This window comes from Danio rerio, chromosome 4, assembly GCF_049306965.1.
Source record: "Danio rerio strain Tuebingen ecotype United States chromosome 4, GRCz12tu, whole genome shotgun sequence".
Lineage (NCBI taxonomy): Eukaryota > Metazoa > Chordata > Actinopteri > Cypriniformes > Danionidae > Danio > Danio rerio.
This window is the reverse complement of record NC_133179.1, coordinates 42,957,039-42,975,396: the sequence shown is the minus strand read 5'-3', so window position 1 is coordinate 42,975,396 and position 18,358 is coordinate 42,957,039. Positions and strand designations below refer to the sequence as shown.

General features: G+C 32.6%; 1 protein-coding gene, 1 long non-coding RNA gene and 1 other non-coding gene across 6 annotated transcripts; 2 read left to right on the top strand and 1 right to left on the bottom strand.

Moving 5' to 3' along the window:
* The first annotated feature begins 8,331 nt into the window (after nucleotides 1-8,331).
* trnaq-cug (transfer RNA glutamine (anticodon CUG)) lies at nucleotides 8,332-8,404 on the top strand. The gene has a single exon. It is a non-coding gene; the product is annotated as a tRNA-Gln (tRNA).
* Nucleotides 8,405-9,928: 1,524 nt separating this feature from the next.
* On the top strand, nucleotides 9,929-16,906 carry LOC141381750 (uncharacterized). The gene is made up of 4 exons (XR_012402402.1): nucleotides 9,929-10,031; nucleotides 10,135-10,293; nucleotides 10,367-10,530; nucleotides 16,809-16,906. It is a non-coding gene; the product is annotated as an uncharacterized lncRNA (long non-coding RNA).
* LOC141381642 (uncharacterized) lies at nucleotides 10,632-16,110 on the bottom strand. 4 transcript variants are annotated; one of them, XM_073947253.1, is made up of 3 exons: nucleotides 15,467-16,110; nucleotides 14,890-14,998; nucleotides 10,632-14,604 (listed from the first exon to the last, which is right to left on the bottom strand). In XM_073947253.1, the coding sequence occupies exons 1-3, from the start codon at nucleotides 15,836-15,838 to the stop codon at nucleotides 11,408-11,410; spliced, it is 3,678 nt and encodes a 1,225-aa protein (XP_073803354.1). In that variant the 5' UTR covers nucleotides 15,839-16,110; the 3' UTR covers nucleotides 10,632-11,407. The 4 variants fall into 4 exon arrangements, with proteins under 4 accessions (XP_073803354.1, XP_073803355.1, XP_073803352.1 ...); XM_073947254.1 differs by having other exon boundaries at nucleotides 10,632-12,292; nucleotides 12,595-16,110; XM_073947251.1 differs by having other exon boundaries at nucleotides 14,890-16,110.
* Nucleotides 16,907-18,358: the final 1,452 nt, after the last annotated feature.

Genomic DNA, 18,358 nt, shown 5'->3' with positions numbered 1-18,358 from the left:
AAAAATGAATATTTTTTGAAAAATAACAAAAAATGAAATTTTTTGAAAAATAACAAAAAATCACAAAAATGAAACATTTTTGAAAAATTGCAAAATATGAAATTTTTTTGAAAAATCGCAAAATATGAAATTTTTTTGAAAAATCACAAAAAATGAAAATTTTTTGAAAAATCACAAAAATTTAATTTTTTTGAAAAATCGCAAAAAATGAAATTTTTTTGAAAAATCGCAAAATTCACAAAAAATGAAATTTATTTTAAAAATCACAAAAAATCACCAAAAATGAAATTTTTTTGAAAAATCGCAAAATATGAAAATTTTTTGAAAAATCGCAAAAAATCACAAAAAAAGATATTTTATTGAAAAATCACAAAAAATTTAATTTTTTTGAAAAATCGCAAAATATGATTTCTTTTTGAAAAATCGCAAAAAATCACAAAAAATGAAATTTTTTGAAAAATCACAAAAAATTACAATTTTTTTAAAAATCGCAGAAAATCACAAAAAATGAACATTTTTTGAAAAATCACCAAAAATGAACATTTTTTGAAAATTCGCAAAAAATTAACATTTTTGAAAAATCGCAAAAAAATTAACATTTTTTGAAAAATCGCAAAAAATGAATTTTTTTTAAAAAATCACAAAAATTGAAAATTTTTTGAAAAATCACAAAAAATGAAATTTTTTCGAAAAATCACAAAAAAATGAATTTTTTTGAAAAATCGCAAAATATGAAATTTTTTTTGAAAAATCGCAAAAAATCACAAAAAATAAACATTTTTTGAAAAATAACAAAAAAATGACATTTTTTTGAAAAATCGCAAAAATCGATTTTTTGAAAAATCACAAAAATGAACATTTTTTGAAAAATCGCAAAAGATGAACATTTTTTGAAAAGTCGCATAAATTCACAAAAAATTAACATTTTTTGATAAATTGAAAAAAAATGAAAATTTTTTGAAAAATCACAAAAAATCACAAAAATAAAATTTTTTTTGAAAAATCAAAAAATTAAAAAAATTTTAAAAATCGCAGAAAATCACAAAAAATGATTTTTTTTTTGAAAAATCGCAAAAAATGAAATTTTTTTTAAAAATCTCAAAAATTGAAATTTTTTTGAAAAATCACAAAAAATTAAATTTTTTTAAATAATCGCAAAAAATCACAAAAAATGAAATTTTTTTGAAAAATCGCAAAATATGAAATTTTTGAAAGATCGCAAAATATGAAATTTTTTTGAAAAATCACAAAAATTAAATTTTTTCGAAAAATAAAAAAATGAATATTTTTTGAAAAATCGCAAAAAATCACAAAAAATTATCATATCAATTATCAATTTTTGAAAAATCGCAAAATATGATTTTTTTTTTGAAAAATCGCAAAATATGAAATTTTTTTTGAAAAATCACAAAAAATCACAAAAAATGAAAAATTTTTGAAAAATCGCAAAATATGAATTTTTTTTGAAAAATCGCAAAAAATAAAATTTATTTTCAAAAATCACAAAAATCACAAAAAATTATCATTTTTTAAAAAATAACAAAAAATGAAATTTTTTTGAAAAATAACAAAAAATCACAAAAAAATGAAAATTTTTTGAAAAATCGCAAAATATGAAATTTTTTTGAAAAATCGCAAAATATGAAAATTTTTTGAAAAATCACAAAAAATGAAAAATTGAAAAATCGCAAATCATGAAATTTTTTTAAAAATCGCAAAAAATCACAAAAAATGAAAATTTTATGAAAAATCGCAAAAAATGAAAATTTTTTGAAAAATCACAAAAAATGAAACTTTTGAAAAATCGCAAAATATGAAATTTTTTTGAAAAATTGCAAAAAATCACAAAAAATGAAAAATTTTTGAAAAATCACAAAAAATTAAAATTTTTTGAAAAATCACAAAAATGAACATTTTTTGAAAAATCGCAAAAGATGAAAATTTTTTGAAAAATCGCAAAAAATCACAAAAAATTAAAAAATTTTGAAAAATCACAAAAAATGAAAATTTTTTGAAAAATCACAAAATATGAAATTTTTTGAAAAATTGCAAAATATGAAAAATTTTTGAAAAATCACAAAAAATGAAACATTTTTGAAAAATCACAAAATATGAAAAATTTGTGAAAAATCATAAAAAATGAAATTTTTTTGAAAAATCACAAAAGATGAAATTTTTTTGAAAAAATCGCATAAAATCACAATAAATGAACTTTTGAAAAATCTCAAAAAATCACAAAAATTGAAAATTTTTTGAAAAATCACAAAAAATGAACATTTTTTGAAAATTCGCAAAAAATTAAAAATTTTTTTAAAAATTGCAGAAAATCACAAAAAATTAAATTTTTTTGAAAAATCGCAAAATATGAAATTTTTTTGAAAAATCACAAAAAATAAAAAATTTTGGAAAAATCGCAAAAAATGAAAATTTTTTGAAAAATCACAAAAAATTAAATTTTTTTTGAAAAATCGCAAAATATGAAATTTTTTTGAAAAATCACAAAAAATGAAAAATTTTTGAAAAATCGCAAAATATGAAAATTTTTTGAAAATTCGCAAAAAATCACAAAAAATGAAAACATTTTGAAAAATCACAAAAAATGAAAAATTTTTGAAAAATCACAAAAGATGAAATTTTTTTGAAAAATCACAAAAAATGAAATTTTTTTGAAAAATCACAAAAAATGAAAATTTTTTGAAAAATCACAAAAAATGAATTTTTTTTAAAAAATCACAAAAGATGAAAATTTTTTGAAAAATCGCATAAAATCACAAAAAATGAAAATTTTTGGAAAAATCTCAAAAAATCACAAAAATTAAAAATTTTTGAAAAATCACAAAAAATCACAAAAATTGAAAAATTTTTGAAAAATCACAAAAAAAGAAAATTTTTTTAAAAATCGCAGAAAATAACAAAAAATGAAATTTTTTTGAAAAATCGCAAAATATGAAATTTTTTTGAAAAATCACAAAAAATGAAAATTTTTTTGAAAAATCGCAAAATATGAAAATTTTTTGAAAAATCGCAAAAAATCACTTAAATGAAAATTTTTTGAAAAATCACAAAAAATGAACATTTTTTGAAAAATCACAAAAAATGAAAATTTTTTGAAAAATCGCAAAAAATCACTAAAATGAAAATTTTTTGAAAAATCACAAAAAATGAACATTTTTTGAAAAATCACAAAAAATGAAATTATTTTGAAAAATCGCAAAATATGATTTTTTTTGAAAAATCGCAAAAAATCACAAAAAATGAAAAATATTTGAAAAATAACAAAAAATTAAATTTTTTTGAAAAATCACAAAAATGAACATTTTTTGAAAAATCGCAAAATATGAAATTTTTTTGAAAAATCGCAAAAAATCACAAAAAATGAAAAATTTTTGAAAAATCACAAAAAATGAAATTATTTTGAAAAATCGCAAAATATGATTTTTTTTTGAAAAATCGCAAAAGATGAAAATTTTTTGAAAAATCACAAAAATGAACATTTTTTGAAAAATCGCAAAAGATGAAAGATTTTTGAAAAATCGCAAAAAATCACAAAAAATTAAAAAATTTTGAAAAATCACAAAAAATGAAAATTTTTTGAAAAATCACAAAAATGAACATTTTTTGAAAAATCGCAAGATGAACATTTTTTGAAAAGTCGCATAAAATCACAAAAAATGAAAATTTTTTGAAAAATCGCAAAAAAATGAAAAATTTTTGAAAAATCACAAAAAATCACAAAAATTGAAAATTTTTTGAAAAAACACAAAAAATTTAATTTTTTTTAAAAATCGCAGAAAATCACAAAAAATGAAATTTTTTTGAAAAATCGCAAAATATGACATTTTTTTGAAAAATCACAAAAAATGAAAATTTTTTGAAAAATCGCAACAAATCACAAAAATGAAAGTTTTTTAAAAAATCACAAAAATGAACATTTTTTGAAAAATCGCAAAATATGAAATTTTTTTGAAAAATCGCAAAAAATCACAAAAAAATGAAAAATTTTTGAAAAATCACAAAAAATGAAATTATTTTGAAAAATCGCAAAATATGATTTTTTTTTGAAAAATCGCAAAAAATCACAAAAAATGAAAAATATTTGAAAAATAACAAAAAATTTAAATTTTTTGAAAAATCACAAAAATGAAAATTTTTTGAAAAATCGCAAAATATAAAAATTTTTTGAAAAATCACAAAAAATTTAAAATTTTTGAAAAATCACAAAAAATTACAATTTTTTGAAAAATCACAAAAATGAACATTTTTTGAAAAATCGCAGATGAAAATTTTTTGAAAAATCACAAAAATGAACATTTTTTGAAAAATCGCAAAAGATGAAAATTTTTTGAAAAATCGCAAAAAATCACAAAAAATTAAAAAAATTTGAAAAATCACAAAAAATGAAAATTTTTTGAAAAATCACAAAAAATGAATTTTTTTTAAAAAATCACAAAAGATGAAAATTTTTTGAAAAATCGCATAAAATCACAAAAAATGAAAATTTTTGGAAAAATCTCAAAAAATCACAAAAATTAAAAATTTTTGAAAAATCACAAAAAATCACAAAAATTGAAAAATTTTTGAAAAATCACAAAAAAAGAAAATTTTTTTAAAAATCGCAGAAAATAACAAAAAATGAAATTTTTTTGAAAAATCGCAAAATATGAAATTTTTTTGAAAAATCACAAAAAATGAAAATTTTTTTGAAAAATCGCAAAATATGAAAATTTTTTGAAAAATCGCAAAAAATCACTTAAATGAAAATTTTTTGAAAAATCACAAAAAATGAACATTTTTTGAAAAATCACAAAAAATGAAAATTTTTTGAAAAATCGCAAAAAATCACTAAAATGAAAATTTTTTGAAAAATCACAAAAAATGAACATTTTTTGAAAAATCACAAAAAATGAAATTATTTTGAAAAATCGCAAAATATGATTTTTTTTGAAAAATCGCAAAAAATCACAAAAAATGAAAAATATTTGAAAAATAACAAAAAATTAAATTTTTTTGAAAAATCACAAAAATGAACATTTTTTGAAAAATCGCAAAATATGAAATTTTTTTGAAAAATCGCAAAAAATCACAAAAAATGAAAAATTTTTGAAAAATCACAAAAAATGAAATTATTTTGAAAAATCGCAAAATATGATTTTTTTTTTGAAAAATCGCAAAAGATGAAAATTTTTTGAAAAATCACAAAAATGAACATTTTTTGAAAAATCGCAAAAGATGAAAATTTTTTGAAAAATCGCAAAAAATCACAAAAAATTAAAAAATTTTGAAAAATCACAAAAAATGAAAATTTTTTGAAAAATCACAAAAATGAACATTTTTTGAAAAATCGCAAGATGAACATTTTTTGAAAAGTCGCATAAAATCACAAAAAATGAAAATTTTTTGAAAAATCGCAAAAAATCACAAAAATTGAAAATTTTTTGAAAAAACACAAAAAATTTAATTTTTTTTAAAAATCGCAGAAAATCACAAAAAATGAAATTTTTTTGAAAAATCGCAAAATATGACATTTTTTTGAAAAATCACAAAAAATGAAAATTTTTTGAAAAATCGCAACAAATCACAAAAATGAAAGTTTTTTAAAAAATCACAAAAATGAACATTTTTTGAAAAATCGCAAAATATGAAATTTTTTTGAAAAATCGCAAAAAATCACAAAAAATGAAAAATTTTTGAAAAATCACAAAAAATGAAATTATTTTGAAAAATCGCAAAATATGATTTTTTTTTTAAAAATCGCAAAAAATCACAAAAAATGAAAAATATTTGAAAAATAACAAAAAATTTAAATTTTTTGAAAAATCACAAAAATGAAAATTTTTTGAAAAATCGCAAAATATAAAATTTTTTTGAAAAATCGCAAAAAATCACAAAAAATTAAAAATTTTTGAAAAATCACAAAAAATTACAATTTTTTGAAAAATCACAAAAATGAACATTTTTTGAAAAATCGCAAAAGATGAAAATTTTTTGAAAAATCACAAAAATGAACATTTTTTGAAAAATCGCAAAAGATGAAAATTTTTTGAAAAATCGCAAAAAATCACAAAAAATTAAAAAATTTTGAAAAATCACAAAAAATGAAAATTTTTTGAAAAATCACAAAAATGAACATTTTTTGAAAAATCGCAAGATGAACATTTTTTGAAAAGTCGCATAAAATCACAAAAAATGAAAATTTTTTGAAAAATCGCAAAAAAATGAAAAATTTTTGAAAAATCACAAAAAATCACAAAAATTGAAAATTTTTTGAAAAAACACAAAAAATTAAATTTTTTTTAAAAATCGCAGAAAATCACAAAAAATGAATTTTTTTTGAAAAATCGCAAAATATGACATTTTTTTGAAAAATCACAAAAAATGAAAATTTTTTGAAAAATCGCAACAAATCACAAAAATGAAAGTTTTTTGAAAAATCACAAAAAATGAACATTTTTTGAAAAATCACAAAAAAATGAAATTATTTTGAAAAATCGCAAAATAAGATTTTTTTTTGAAAAATCGCAAAAAATCACAAAAAATGAAAAAAATTTGAAAAATAACAAAAAATGAAAATTTTTTGAAAAATCACAAAAATGAACATTTTTTGAAAAATCGCAAAATATGAAATTTTTTTGAAAAATCACAAAAAATGAAAATTTTTTGAAAAATCACAAAAAATTAAAAATTTTGGAAAAATCACAAAAATGAACATTTTTTGAAAAATCGCAAAAGATGAAAATTTTTTGAAAAAATCTTGAAAAATCATAAAAAAATCTTGAAAAATCACCAAAAATCATGAAAAATGAAAAATTCACCAAAAATCATGAAAAATTATCTGTACAAACAGTAAAAAATATGTAGTGCAAAAAAAATGACAGTGCAAATACAACGACAGTACAAATAACAGACAAATAAAATGACAATGTGAAATTGACAGCGATATGTACAATGAATAGGTGTCCACATAGTTGTAGGCAGTGTTGTTTCAAGTATGGATTGGCTAAAAGTCAGTGCATGCTACATATTGATGTTGTGCAGTGAGGGTATGGAAGAGTCTGTGTGTTGTGTATTAAGTGTTCATCACCCTGATAGTCTGAGGGAAGAAATTTTTCTTTAGCCGGCTGGTGCGTGACCAGATGCTGCGGAACCATCTGCCTGAGGGTAGCAGACGGTTTTATCTGTATAATTGTACATGTTAAACTAATTTAAATTAGAAGTCCACTAAATGTTCATTAACTAAAGTCACAGCAAAAGGTGCTGCAATTAATGTAGAAATGCCAAAGTTCCACTGCTTTTTCTGTGACAACTGTAGGGCTCGTCCAGGGATTGAACCCAGGACCTTTCGCATCCTAAGCGAGAATCATACCCAACGAGCCCTGAAGAAAGACCCTGCAGTGCCAAAAAAAATTCTTACTTTTTTATAAATACTTTTTGTTCTTGTTGTTTTTAGTATGTGCCACCTGGGTTGCCTTTGATGCAGTTCCTTTTAAGTTGGCTGTGCAGCACAATCCAGTGTGACCTTCAAAAGCTAGGTTCATACCCGTAGGTCAAAAAGACATGACAATGGAAAACTCTTCAGAGAAGCTGTTTTGTCATTAGGTGTACACACCAGATCGTCTGAATGCAATATGGTATAGGGATCCTTAAGTGCTGTTTTCTAGGTTAAAAGAACGTCCGGAGTCATACAACAGATATGGCAAATGCTAGTATTGGCCCAGTGGCCTAATGGATAAGGCATCACTCTTTGAAGTTGGGGATTGTGGATTCAAGTCCTGTTTGGGTTGTGTTTGTTAGGTTACATTTAAGTTGTTTGAAAAAATCCTGACTTGTCTACTCAAAGCTTAGGTGTGATGATCTGAGGGCAATAGTTAGCTTCCAATTCTCAGACTTGCTGCACACTTCAATTAGGATTCATCCAATCTTGCTTAAATCTCACTGTCATGTTACAAACCTAAAAGGTTCCGCTAAGCTCTGGGAATGGAGATCTTGACTTCAAGTACCCCGTGGCTCTCAATTGACGGTTTCATGTTAGGTGGATGATGATGAAATGCAAACTAGTTGCAGAAAAGAGCTGCAGAAAGGTTGTGATTTCAAGTTAATGAGAGTGGCCTTGACTGGAATTCGAAACTCTCAAGACCAGTCACACTATACACTAGAACCATACCCCAGAACCGATGAGACACGAATGTGAATGATTGCAGAAAGAAAATGTTTGGCCATTAGTTCTTATTTGATAGAATGCAAATTGTCATCGAGATCCTAAAGTGCAGTTTTCCATGCGGTAGCATCTTGTTGAAGGCGTACAAGAGATCTTTGATAGAAGATTGGTGACATGGCCCAGTGGCCTAATGGATAAGGCATCAGCCTCTGGAGCTGGGGATTGTGGGTTCAAGTCCCACCTGGGTCGTTCTTGAAAATCTCCCTTTAACTTGAGATCAGTGTTTGGTGGATGAAACACAGTAGCTGTGAAAACCTTCTTGAGATGTGTTTGCGTGTCATTAACTTCCTTGATTGGCATTCCATACTACCTGTTATGACTAAAAGGGTAACGAGATACCTAACGCAAATGGCAATGTTGAAGCATGCATGGTGCCTACAGAGAAGAGACTGTGTACAAACACAAAGATGATGCTTACATATTAAGCTGGTACGTTGTTCAAGATCCATAAACAATTCTAACGACTGAATCATTCCCGCTCCTTTTTTGTCTGTATTATTGTACAGGTCAGACTAATTTAGATCAGAAATCCACTAAAACTTCATTAACTAAAGTTGCTACAACTTACACAGAAACACCAAAGCATCACTGCTTTTCTGTGGAAGATGTAGGGCTCGTTAAGGATTTGAACCCAAGACCTCTCACACCCAAAGCGAGAATCATACCCCTACACCAATGAGCCCAGTAGAAACACTCTGCAGTGTCAAAAAAAATTTCTGTAAAATCGGTCCAATCTACTTTTTGTTCATGTAGTTTTTGTTATGTGTGTCAGCAACTCCCTGGATTCATGTTACAGTTCACAGGCAGTATAGAAACAGCATAGTGGCCTAATGGATAAGGCACCAGCCTTCGAAGCTGGGGATTGTGGGTTCGAGTCCCACCTGAGTTGTCTTTGACGCAGTTCCTTTTAAGTTGGCTGTGCAGCACAATCCATTGTGGCTTTCAAAAAGCTAGGTTTATACCCTTAGGTCAAAAAGACATGACAATTGAAAACTCTTCAGAGAAGCTGTTTTGTCATTAGGTGTACACACCAGATCGTCTGAATGAAATATGGTATAGGGATCCTAAAGTGCTGTTTTCTGAGTTACAAGATCTTCCTAAACCGTACAACAGATATGGCAAATGCTAGTATTGGCCCAGTGGCCTAATGGATAATGCATCAGCGTTCGAAGCTGGGAATTGTGGGTTTAAGTCCCATTTGGGTTGTGTTTGTTGGGTTAAATATAAATTGTGTGGAAAAAATCCTCACTTGTCCCCTCAAACCTTAGGCGTGATGATCTGAGGTCAATAGTTAGCTTCAAATTCTCAGACTTGCTGCACACTTCAATAAAGATTAATCCAATCTTGCTTAAATTATCCAATCACTTTACAAACATCAAAGGTTCTGAAAAGCTCTGGTAATGGAGATCTTGACTTCAAGTACCCCGTGGCTTTCAACTAATGGTCTCATGTTAGGTGGATGATAATGAAATGCAAACAAGAAAATAGCTGCAGAAAGGTTGTGATTTCATGTTAATGAGAGTGGCCTTGTGGATAAGGCATCAGCCTCTGGAGTTGGGTATTGTGGGTTCAAGTCCCATCTGGGTTGTCTTTGAAGGACCACTATAGATTTAATTACAGATCATTTCAACCAATCATTGCAATGAAAAAAAAAACTGATGCATCAACACATCAAAGCACTCTCTTGCTGACATCAGGGCTTTCCTGTTGCAGTCGGGTGTGCACGTCTCCAACACCACTATAAGACGATACTATAGACATCAAAGCCCTGTAGGCCTTCCTAGAAAAACAACTGCAAGGCAAGGAAAATGAACAGGTATTGTGTATTATCATCTTGTCAAATCAATTATTTCAGCAACACTTATGTCAAATTGTTAATAAAATGAATTAATAAATTATTGTATGTGTTTGTTGTATAGTGCTGCACTTAAAACGATTGACGAAAAACTGCACAAGGACAATGAGCGATCTGCTAAAAAGATTCAGAGTGAGCTTCTGTTTAGAATACAGTTAAAAGCATCAGTCTGCAATATTAGAAAACCAGTAAAACAACTCAGGTGGACCTATGGAAAAGCCAGGTAAGCCATTTTGAACAATGTCATAATGAAAAGATTTATTTATTTACATTAATCCATGCATCTCTTTATTTAGGCTATTTGCTTTATACGAGCTTAAATGTCCTACAAATTTATTAATAGGACATACCCTATTAATAAACCGACATGTTGTGAAACCGAAAGCAAAGCATCCAGTAAAAATTCATGTCTGGGGAGCCATATTCCATCAGGGACCTGGACCGCTAGTTGTGTTAGAAGGTTAGTTCATATCTCTTTAATATGATTGAATCGTTTCTTTGCAGTTTCTTTATTTATTGTAAGGGACCGAGGGTCAAAGGAAACAGAACACAAGCCAAAAATCCTCCACTTGAGATTTATTCTCAACAAATAGGACATAAGTCCTCAAATTAATATAATTTAACAAAAAAGAAAGTAAAGGAACATGAGGCCAACATAACCAACCAACACAAAATGACCTCCTACAATGAAGAACAGCCAGGCCTATAAAGAAAAGGATGAGCTCATTTAAATTACAAAGGGATAAAGACAAAAATTCACATTACTACATACATCACAAAAACAAAATAAATGCAATAACAACATTACCACAAAAATAATAAAATCAAACATTAACCAATATAAACAAATTAACAAAATCAATACATAAATATTTAATCAAAGAGGATATCTAAAATAACTTCTCCCCCTGCATTATTCAAGCAGTTGGTTTGCCCGGGCGGAACCATTTTGCATAAATCCGGCGTTCCCGCCCGGACTCCAATCTTTGCCGCACCGGAAGCCACCCGGCCACCACTTTCTGTCTCCAGCGCACCACTCGGTAACTCAAAAGAAACAAACATTAATCATACAACGAAACTAATTTGTGTGCACTCCAAATTAATTTAGTAGTAACAAAAATGTATGGTTTCTATAAATAAAGCACAAGAAAGAAACTAATGTGTGTTGTGATTTGTATAATAGATATGGAGAAAGAAACTATAAAATGAAATGTCATGTCTGCATAACTGTGAATATGTTTGCATGGTTGCGTGTGTGTATGTGTGGTTGTGTGTGTGGTTGTGTGTGTGTGTGTATAAATACGCACGCTGTTACACAGAACTGTGCGGCCAACCTTTCAGGCCGTCACACTCTCCCCCTCTTCCAGAACTTCACTAGAGCACCGGGACAGGTAGTCAGCAGTAACATTAGTTTTTCCCGGCACATGTTGTACTTTGAAACTGAATGGCTGCATTGCAAGATACCATCTCGTTATCCGCCCATTTGTGTCCTTCATTTTCTCTAACCACTGCAATGCCTTGTGATCGGTCTCCAAGACAAACTCTCCACCCAACAGATAGTACCTCAAAGAATCCAAAGCCCACTTCACGGCCAAACACTCTTTTTCAATGGTAGAGTAACGCATCTCCCTTGGGAACAACTTTCGGCTGATAAAGGCAACGGGTCGTCTGGCTTCAGGCATACCCTGCAAGAGAACGGCACCTAGGCCCCTCTCTGAGGCATCAGTCTGTACAACAAATGGAAGGTTAAAGTCAGGATTATAAAGTACAGCATTGGTCGTTAAAGCTCCCTGGATGTCTCGGAAAGCTTTCAATTTGTCCTCAGTCCACTGCAACTGATTCGGGCAACGTGTCCCCACCATATCGGTCAACGTGGCAGCTCTACTGGAAAAATTGGGTATGAATCGATGGTAAAACCCTGCCATACCCAAGAAAGATCGCAAATCCTTGCGTGTTTGTGGCACAGGACACTTCTCCAGAGCTTGGATCTTCCCTATTTGCGGTCGGACCATCCCTTGACCTATGACATAGCCCAAATATTCAGTTTCTCTCTTGGCCACAGCACATTTCTTCGGATTAACAGTCAGGCCTGCACTCTGAAGACGCCTCATCACCTCTTGAAGATTCTGCACGTGTTCATCCCAGGTGTTGCTGTACACAACAATATCATCAATATATGCAGCTGCAAAAGTCAATCCATGCAATACCTTATCCATTAATCTCTGGAACGTCGCACCAGCTCCATGCAATCCAAAGGGTAACACCTTAAAATGAAATAGGCCCCATGGTGTTCTGAAGGCAGTGAGCGGCCTAGAAGACAAGGTCAGGGAAATCTGCCAATAGCCTTTAGAAAGATCCATTGTCGTTATATATTGGGCTTGTCCCAATCGGTCAATCAGATCACTAATACGAGGAGTAGGATAAGAATCAAATTTAGAAACTGAATTCAGATACCTGAAGTCAATACAAAATCGAATACTCCCGTCTTTCTTGGGAACGAGGACAACCGGATGACACCACTCACTGTGGGATGGCTCAATAATTCCCAGATGTAACATCATTTCCACTTCTTCCTTCAACTTCTCCTGCAGTCGCTCAGGCACTCTGTAACTTCGACGTCTCACAACAGCCTCAGGTTTCAAGACTATATCATGCTGGATTAGTTTGGTAAAGCCTGGGAATTCAGAAAACACATCAGAAGTGCAAACTGCTCTCACTTGCGACTGTTGTGCCTCAGACAGATGATCCAGCTCAAGATCTCCCACATTTGGCTCAGGCAAATACTGCTCATCTGATTCCTCCTCTCCGACTCGACAGACCATTAGAGACCTTAACTCTCCTTTAGCTCGAGGGGTCCACTCTTTTAACAGGTTAACATGCAGAACTCGACTGGCTCGTGCTTGACCCGGTGTAAAGATCTCATAAGTTGTGGGACTGAGTTTCCTCTTAACGTCAAAAGGGCCTTGCCATTTAGCCAACAGCTTACTTTCCTCATTAGGCAACATCACAAGTACCTTCTGACCAACTTGTAAATTTCTCTCTCGAGCCGCAGGGTCATACCAAAGACGTTGCTGTTCTTTAGCTTTAGTCAGGTTAGTTTGGGCCAAACTGGCCATTTTCTCAAAGCGTTCCCTCATCTGTAAAACATAGGAGACAACATTATTGGGCTCTTTCTGATCAGGACTGTCTTTCCATACCTCTTTAAGCAGAGCCAGTGGGCCCCGAACATCACGACCATATAGCAACTCAAAGGGAGAGAAGCCTGTAGAAGATTGGGGAACTTCTCTATAAGCAAATAGAAGATAGGGCAGCCACTGGTCCCAATCTTGGCCGGTCTCAGTTACAAATTTCCTGAGCATCTGTTTCAACGTCTGATTGAATCGTTCGGTCAACCCATCAGTTTGAGGATGATAAGGGGTAGTTCGTATGCTCTTAATGCCCAGAAGCCGGTAAACCTGTTTTAGCAGTGTTGACATAAAATTGGTACCCTGGTCAGTTAAGATTTCCATGGGGAAACCAACTCTGGAAAATAACTGGACCAGTGAAGTAGCAACAGATTTCGCTTTCACAGACCTTAAGGGAAATACCTCTGGGTATCTTGTGGCATAATCAGTTATCACCAACATGAACCGGTTACCTGATCGACTCTTTTCAAGAGGTCCGACAACATCCATCCCAAGCCTTTCAAATGGGGTGGTGATAATAGGAAGGGGTTGTAACGGTGCTTTCCTAGGTCGCTGGAGTGAGACTTTTTGGCAGACAGGACAACTTTTGCAGAACTGGGCTACATCTCCTTCCAAGCCAGGCCAATAGAAATACCTTTTGATTCGAGCAATGGTCTTATTCTTCCCCAGGTGGCCAGCCCAAGGAACAGAGTGGCTCAGATGTAATACAACCTCTCGAACACACTGCGGAACCACCAACTGTCTCCGTGGCCCAATCTGGCGATAAAGTATCCCCTTGATCCTCACAAACGTCACAGTCTTGTCATCCTCAGGTTTCTCCTCCTCAGCATCTACAGATCTACTCAAACACTCCTTCAGGCTGATATCACTCTGTTGCATCTGAATGATGTTTGTTGGCAACTGGAAGTTAACAGGCAAATGACATGAGACAGAAGGTTTAAAGGCATTGTGTTTTACCTTTTCTCTGATCTTCTCCCTCCTTGTCTTTCTCCTCTTTGCCACGCCAGTCTCTATTTCGGTCTCAAAGAAAGGTAATGTACTCAATGTATGCACATGTTCTTCATTTGGTTTCGCCATTGATCGGGTGACTACCATATTACACTCCTGTGCTGGATGCAACAATTCAAATAATACAGGTAGATCACGACCCAGAATTATTGGGAAAGGTAAGCTGTCAGACACGCCCACCTTCAGCACATATGCTTGCCCTTTTACCTTCATACTGATACTGGCTGTGGGCAGCAACCTCTCATCTCCATGCACACAACGAATGGGCAGCTGATTTCTCTGGTCGATCAAAGCCGGTGGCACAAATCTCCTGTCCATCAGAGTCTGATCACTGCCAGTATCTATTAAAGCAGACAATAGTTTACCATCCGTCTCCACAACAGTCATCCTTAAAGCGGTTGAATCAGCTGGGATAGGGTTTCTCTTGGGGACAAAACACAGATGCATAGACTGTACAGAATTCTTTGGACAATTTGGTTTGATGTGCCCTTCTTGCCCACACATATGGCATATTGGCGGCCGTCTTGACGTCAGACTCAAATTGCCAGGTGCTTTACCAAAGTAAGGTTTACCTTGTCCCTCTGTCTTCTGTCGGCCCTGCCCCATACTAATAGAGCGATTCTCACCACCAGACTTAAATGTCCAAGGCTTACTCCTTCCTCTAGCTGCCACAAACACATCAGCCCATGACGCTGCCTCCGAAGCAGATCCAGGGTCACGTTCCCTTATCCACACCTGCAGTTCAGGGGAGAGCATTCTGAGGTACTGTTCAAGTATAATAGCTTCACTCACCTCTTCTACAGTCTTCCCCTTAGGTTGAATCCATTTAGTAAACAGCTCTTTAAGACGGCTATAAAGCTCCTTTGGACTTTCGGATGGATTAACAGCCAGAGAACGAAACCTTTGTCGATATGTTTCAACATTGATGTCATATTTCTTCAGAATAGCAGACTTAACTTTATCATAATCAGCTGACTCTGTCACTTCCATATTAACATAGGCTGCTCTGGCCTTACCAGTCAACAGTGGAATCAGGTGCCAGACCCAGTCACTCCTGTTCCATCTACAAGCAACAGCAATCCGTTCAAAGGTGACTAGAAAGTGCTCCACATCGTCAGTCTCATTTAACTTTTCCAGCCTAGGCACTAGAGAGGGGGGCAGGACTATGTTATCCACAGTTTGATCAGAATTATTCTGACGTACCTGGGTCACTGGCAGTCCATCTGCATTTAGCGGGTTTGCATCAGACCATCCTGAGGCCTCTTGATCATCATCAAGCAGATGAGTGGTTGGAGAAGTGCGGGCTTGAACCTCCATCTGTAGCAAACTAAATTGGTGCTGGAGAGCTTTAAAGCGTCGCTCCTGATCCACATACTCCCTCTGTCTGTCCATCTCACGACACTCTGTCCTGGCCATGTGTGCTCTTAGTAAGCTTGCAAGTTCAGCCACTGAAACTTCAGTTACCTCTGCTGGCTTTCCTCCAACAGCCTCTTCAACCACCACTTGGACTTCCTCTTCATCATTATCTTCTCCTTGATGCAGAGATGGGTTCTTTTTCTTGGTTACACGACTCATAATGAATAAGGGGGGGGGGGGGGGGGGGAGAAAAAAAACTGCCACGAGGGGCAAATAGACTGGCTTGTGTTCTAAACCAAACTCTACATCCCACTTCTGACACCATCTGTAAGGGACCGAGGGTCAAAGGAAACAGAACACAAGCCAAAAATCCTCCACTTGAGATTTATTCTCAACAAATAGGACATAAGTCCTCAAATTAATATAATTTAACAAAAAAGAAAGTAAAGGAACATGAGGCCAACATAACCAACCAACACAAAATGACCTCCTACAATGAAGAACAGCCAGGCCTATAAAGAAAAGGATGAGCTCATTTAAATTACAAAGGGATAAAGACAAAAATTCACATTACTACATACATCACAAAAACAAAATAAATGCAATAACAACATTACCACAAAAATAATAAAATCAAACATTAACCAATATAAACAAATTAACAAAATCAATACATAAATATTTAATCAAAGAGGATATCTAAAATAACTTCTCCCCCTGCATTATTCAAGCAGTTGGTTTGCCCGGGCGGAACCATTTTGCATAAATCCGGCGTTCCCGCCCGGACTCCAATCTTTGCCGCACCGGAAGCCACCCGGCCACCACTTTCTGTCTCCAGCGCACCACTCGGTAACTCAAAAGAAACAAACATTAATCATACAACGAAACTAATTTGTGTGCACTCCAAATTAATTTAGTAGTAACAAAAATGTATGGTTTCTATAAATAAAGCACAAGAAAGAAACTAATGTGTGTTGTGATTTGTATAATAGATATGGAGAAAGAAACTATAAAATGAAATGTCATGTCTGCATAACTGTGAATATGTTTGCATGGTTGCGTGTGTGTATGTGTGGTTGTGTGTGTGGTTGTGTGTGTGTGTGTATAAATACGCACGCTGTTACACAGAACTGTGCGGCCAACCTTTCAGGCCGTCACATTTATATATATTTTTTTTTTCTATTTTCAGGAATTATGGACAGATGTTTTTTCGAAGACACTATAATAAAATTCAATCAGGCTCCATACGTAAAACAACACTTTAAGAACCATATCACTTCTTCCAAGGTAGATACAGTATGTAGGCCTACTGTACCAACTGTGTGTGTGTGTGTGTGTGTACATGTTCACTGATGTGTGTGTGTGTGTGCACACGTTCACTGCTGTGTGTGTTGAACTTTTTTATCAATCTTGATGATTATTGAATAATGAATAAAGTTAACACATTGCTTAAAGGGCGCATAGTTTACCCCTTTTTTATGATTTAACATTATTATTATGGTTCTTCTGAGTGTGCCAGTTTAGGTTCAGTTCAAAACACAATCCAGATTTTTTTATTATAATGTGTTATAATGTGTCGTTTTAAGGGCGTGTACACAGCTTGCTGTTTTACATTTACATTTATTCATTTAGCAGACGCTTTTATCCAAAGCGACTAAAAAATGAGGACAAGGAAGCAATTTTCACAACTATAAGAGCAACAATAAATAAGTGCTGTAGGCAAGTTTCAGGTCTGTAAAGTCTAAGAAGGAAAACATTAGTAATGTAAGAATTTAAAAAAATATATATATTTTTTTGAGTACAGTTAGTGGTGTAGCTAGAGGCAATTGCAAATTAGGAAGTGAAGAGGAGACTAAATAGTTGAGTTTTAAGTCGTTTCTTGAAGACAGCAAGTGACTCTGCCGTTCTGTTGCAGTAAGGGAGTTCATTCCACCAACTGGGCAGATTGAATGCGAGAGTTCGGGAAAGTGATTACTTCCCTCTTTGGGATGGAACCACGAGGCGACGTTTATTCACAGAACGCAAGTTTCTTGAGGGCATATAAATCTGCAGAAGTGAGAGCAGATAAGAGGGAGCAAAGCCAGAGGTTGCTTTGTAGGCAAACATCAGAGCTTTGAATTTGATGCGAGCAGCAACTGGCAGCCAGTGCAAACGGGTGAGTAGCGGAGTGACATGTGCTCTTTTCAATTCATTAAAGACCACTCATGCTGCTGCGTTCTGGAGTAGCTGAAGGGGCATGTTGCTTCACATGAAAATTAGTTCCAAATTCAGTCGGTACGTGAGTAAATGAATATGATGAATGAGAACACACAGGCATGTGCGTATAGAGATACAATGTAATGCTGTACAGTAACGTGTCATTTGTTTGTTTCAGTTGTCTTTATTTGAATGGTTTCGTGAGGATGTGATGGTGTGCTTTATCTGCCTGATTCCCTCTGAAGTGGGCGGGTTGTGTGACATTCGATTTGGGGGACATTATGGGGGCGGGGTTTGCGTGACGTGCTGCTACTAGCCCGAGAGTGGAAACACAACATGATTTCGGCCTCACTGCTTAACCTCCTGGGCAATTGGCCCACCGCGATTAAATCCCTGGCCTCACCTCACAGCCTCGAAGTCCAATGCGCTATCCATTGCACCACAGAGCCTGAGTGCTCTCCTGCCTCAAGCACTATTGCACAGAAAACACTTTTTGGTACTCTCTGGCCCATAAAAGCACAGCTCACTGCGGACAAGGCACTG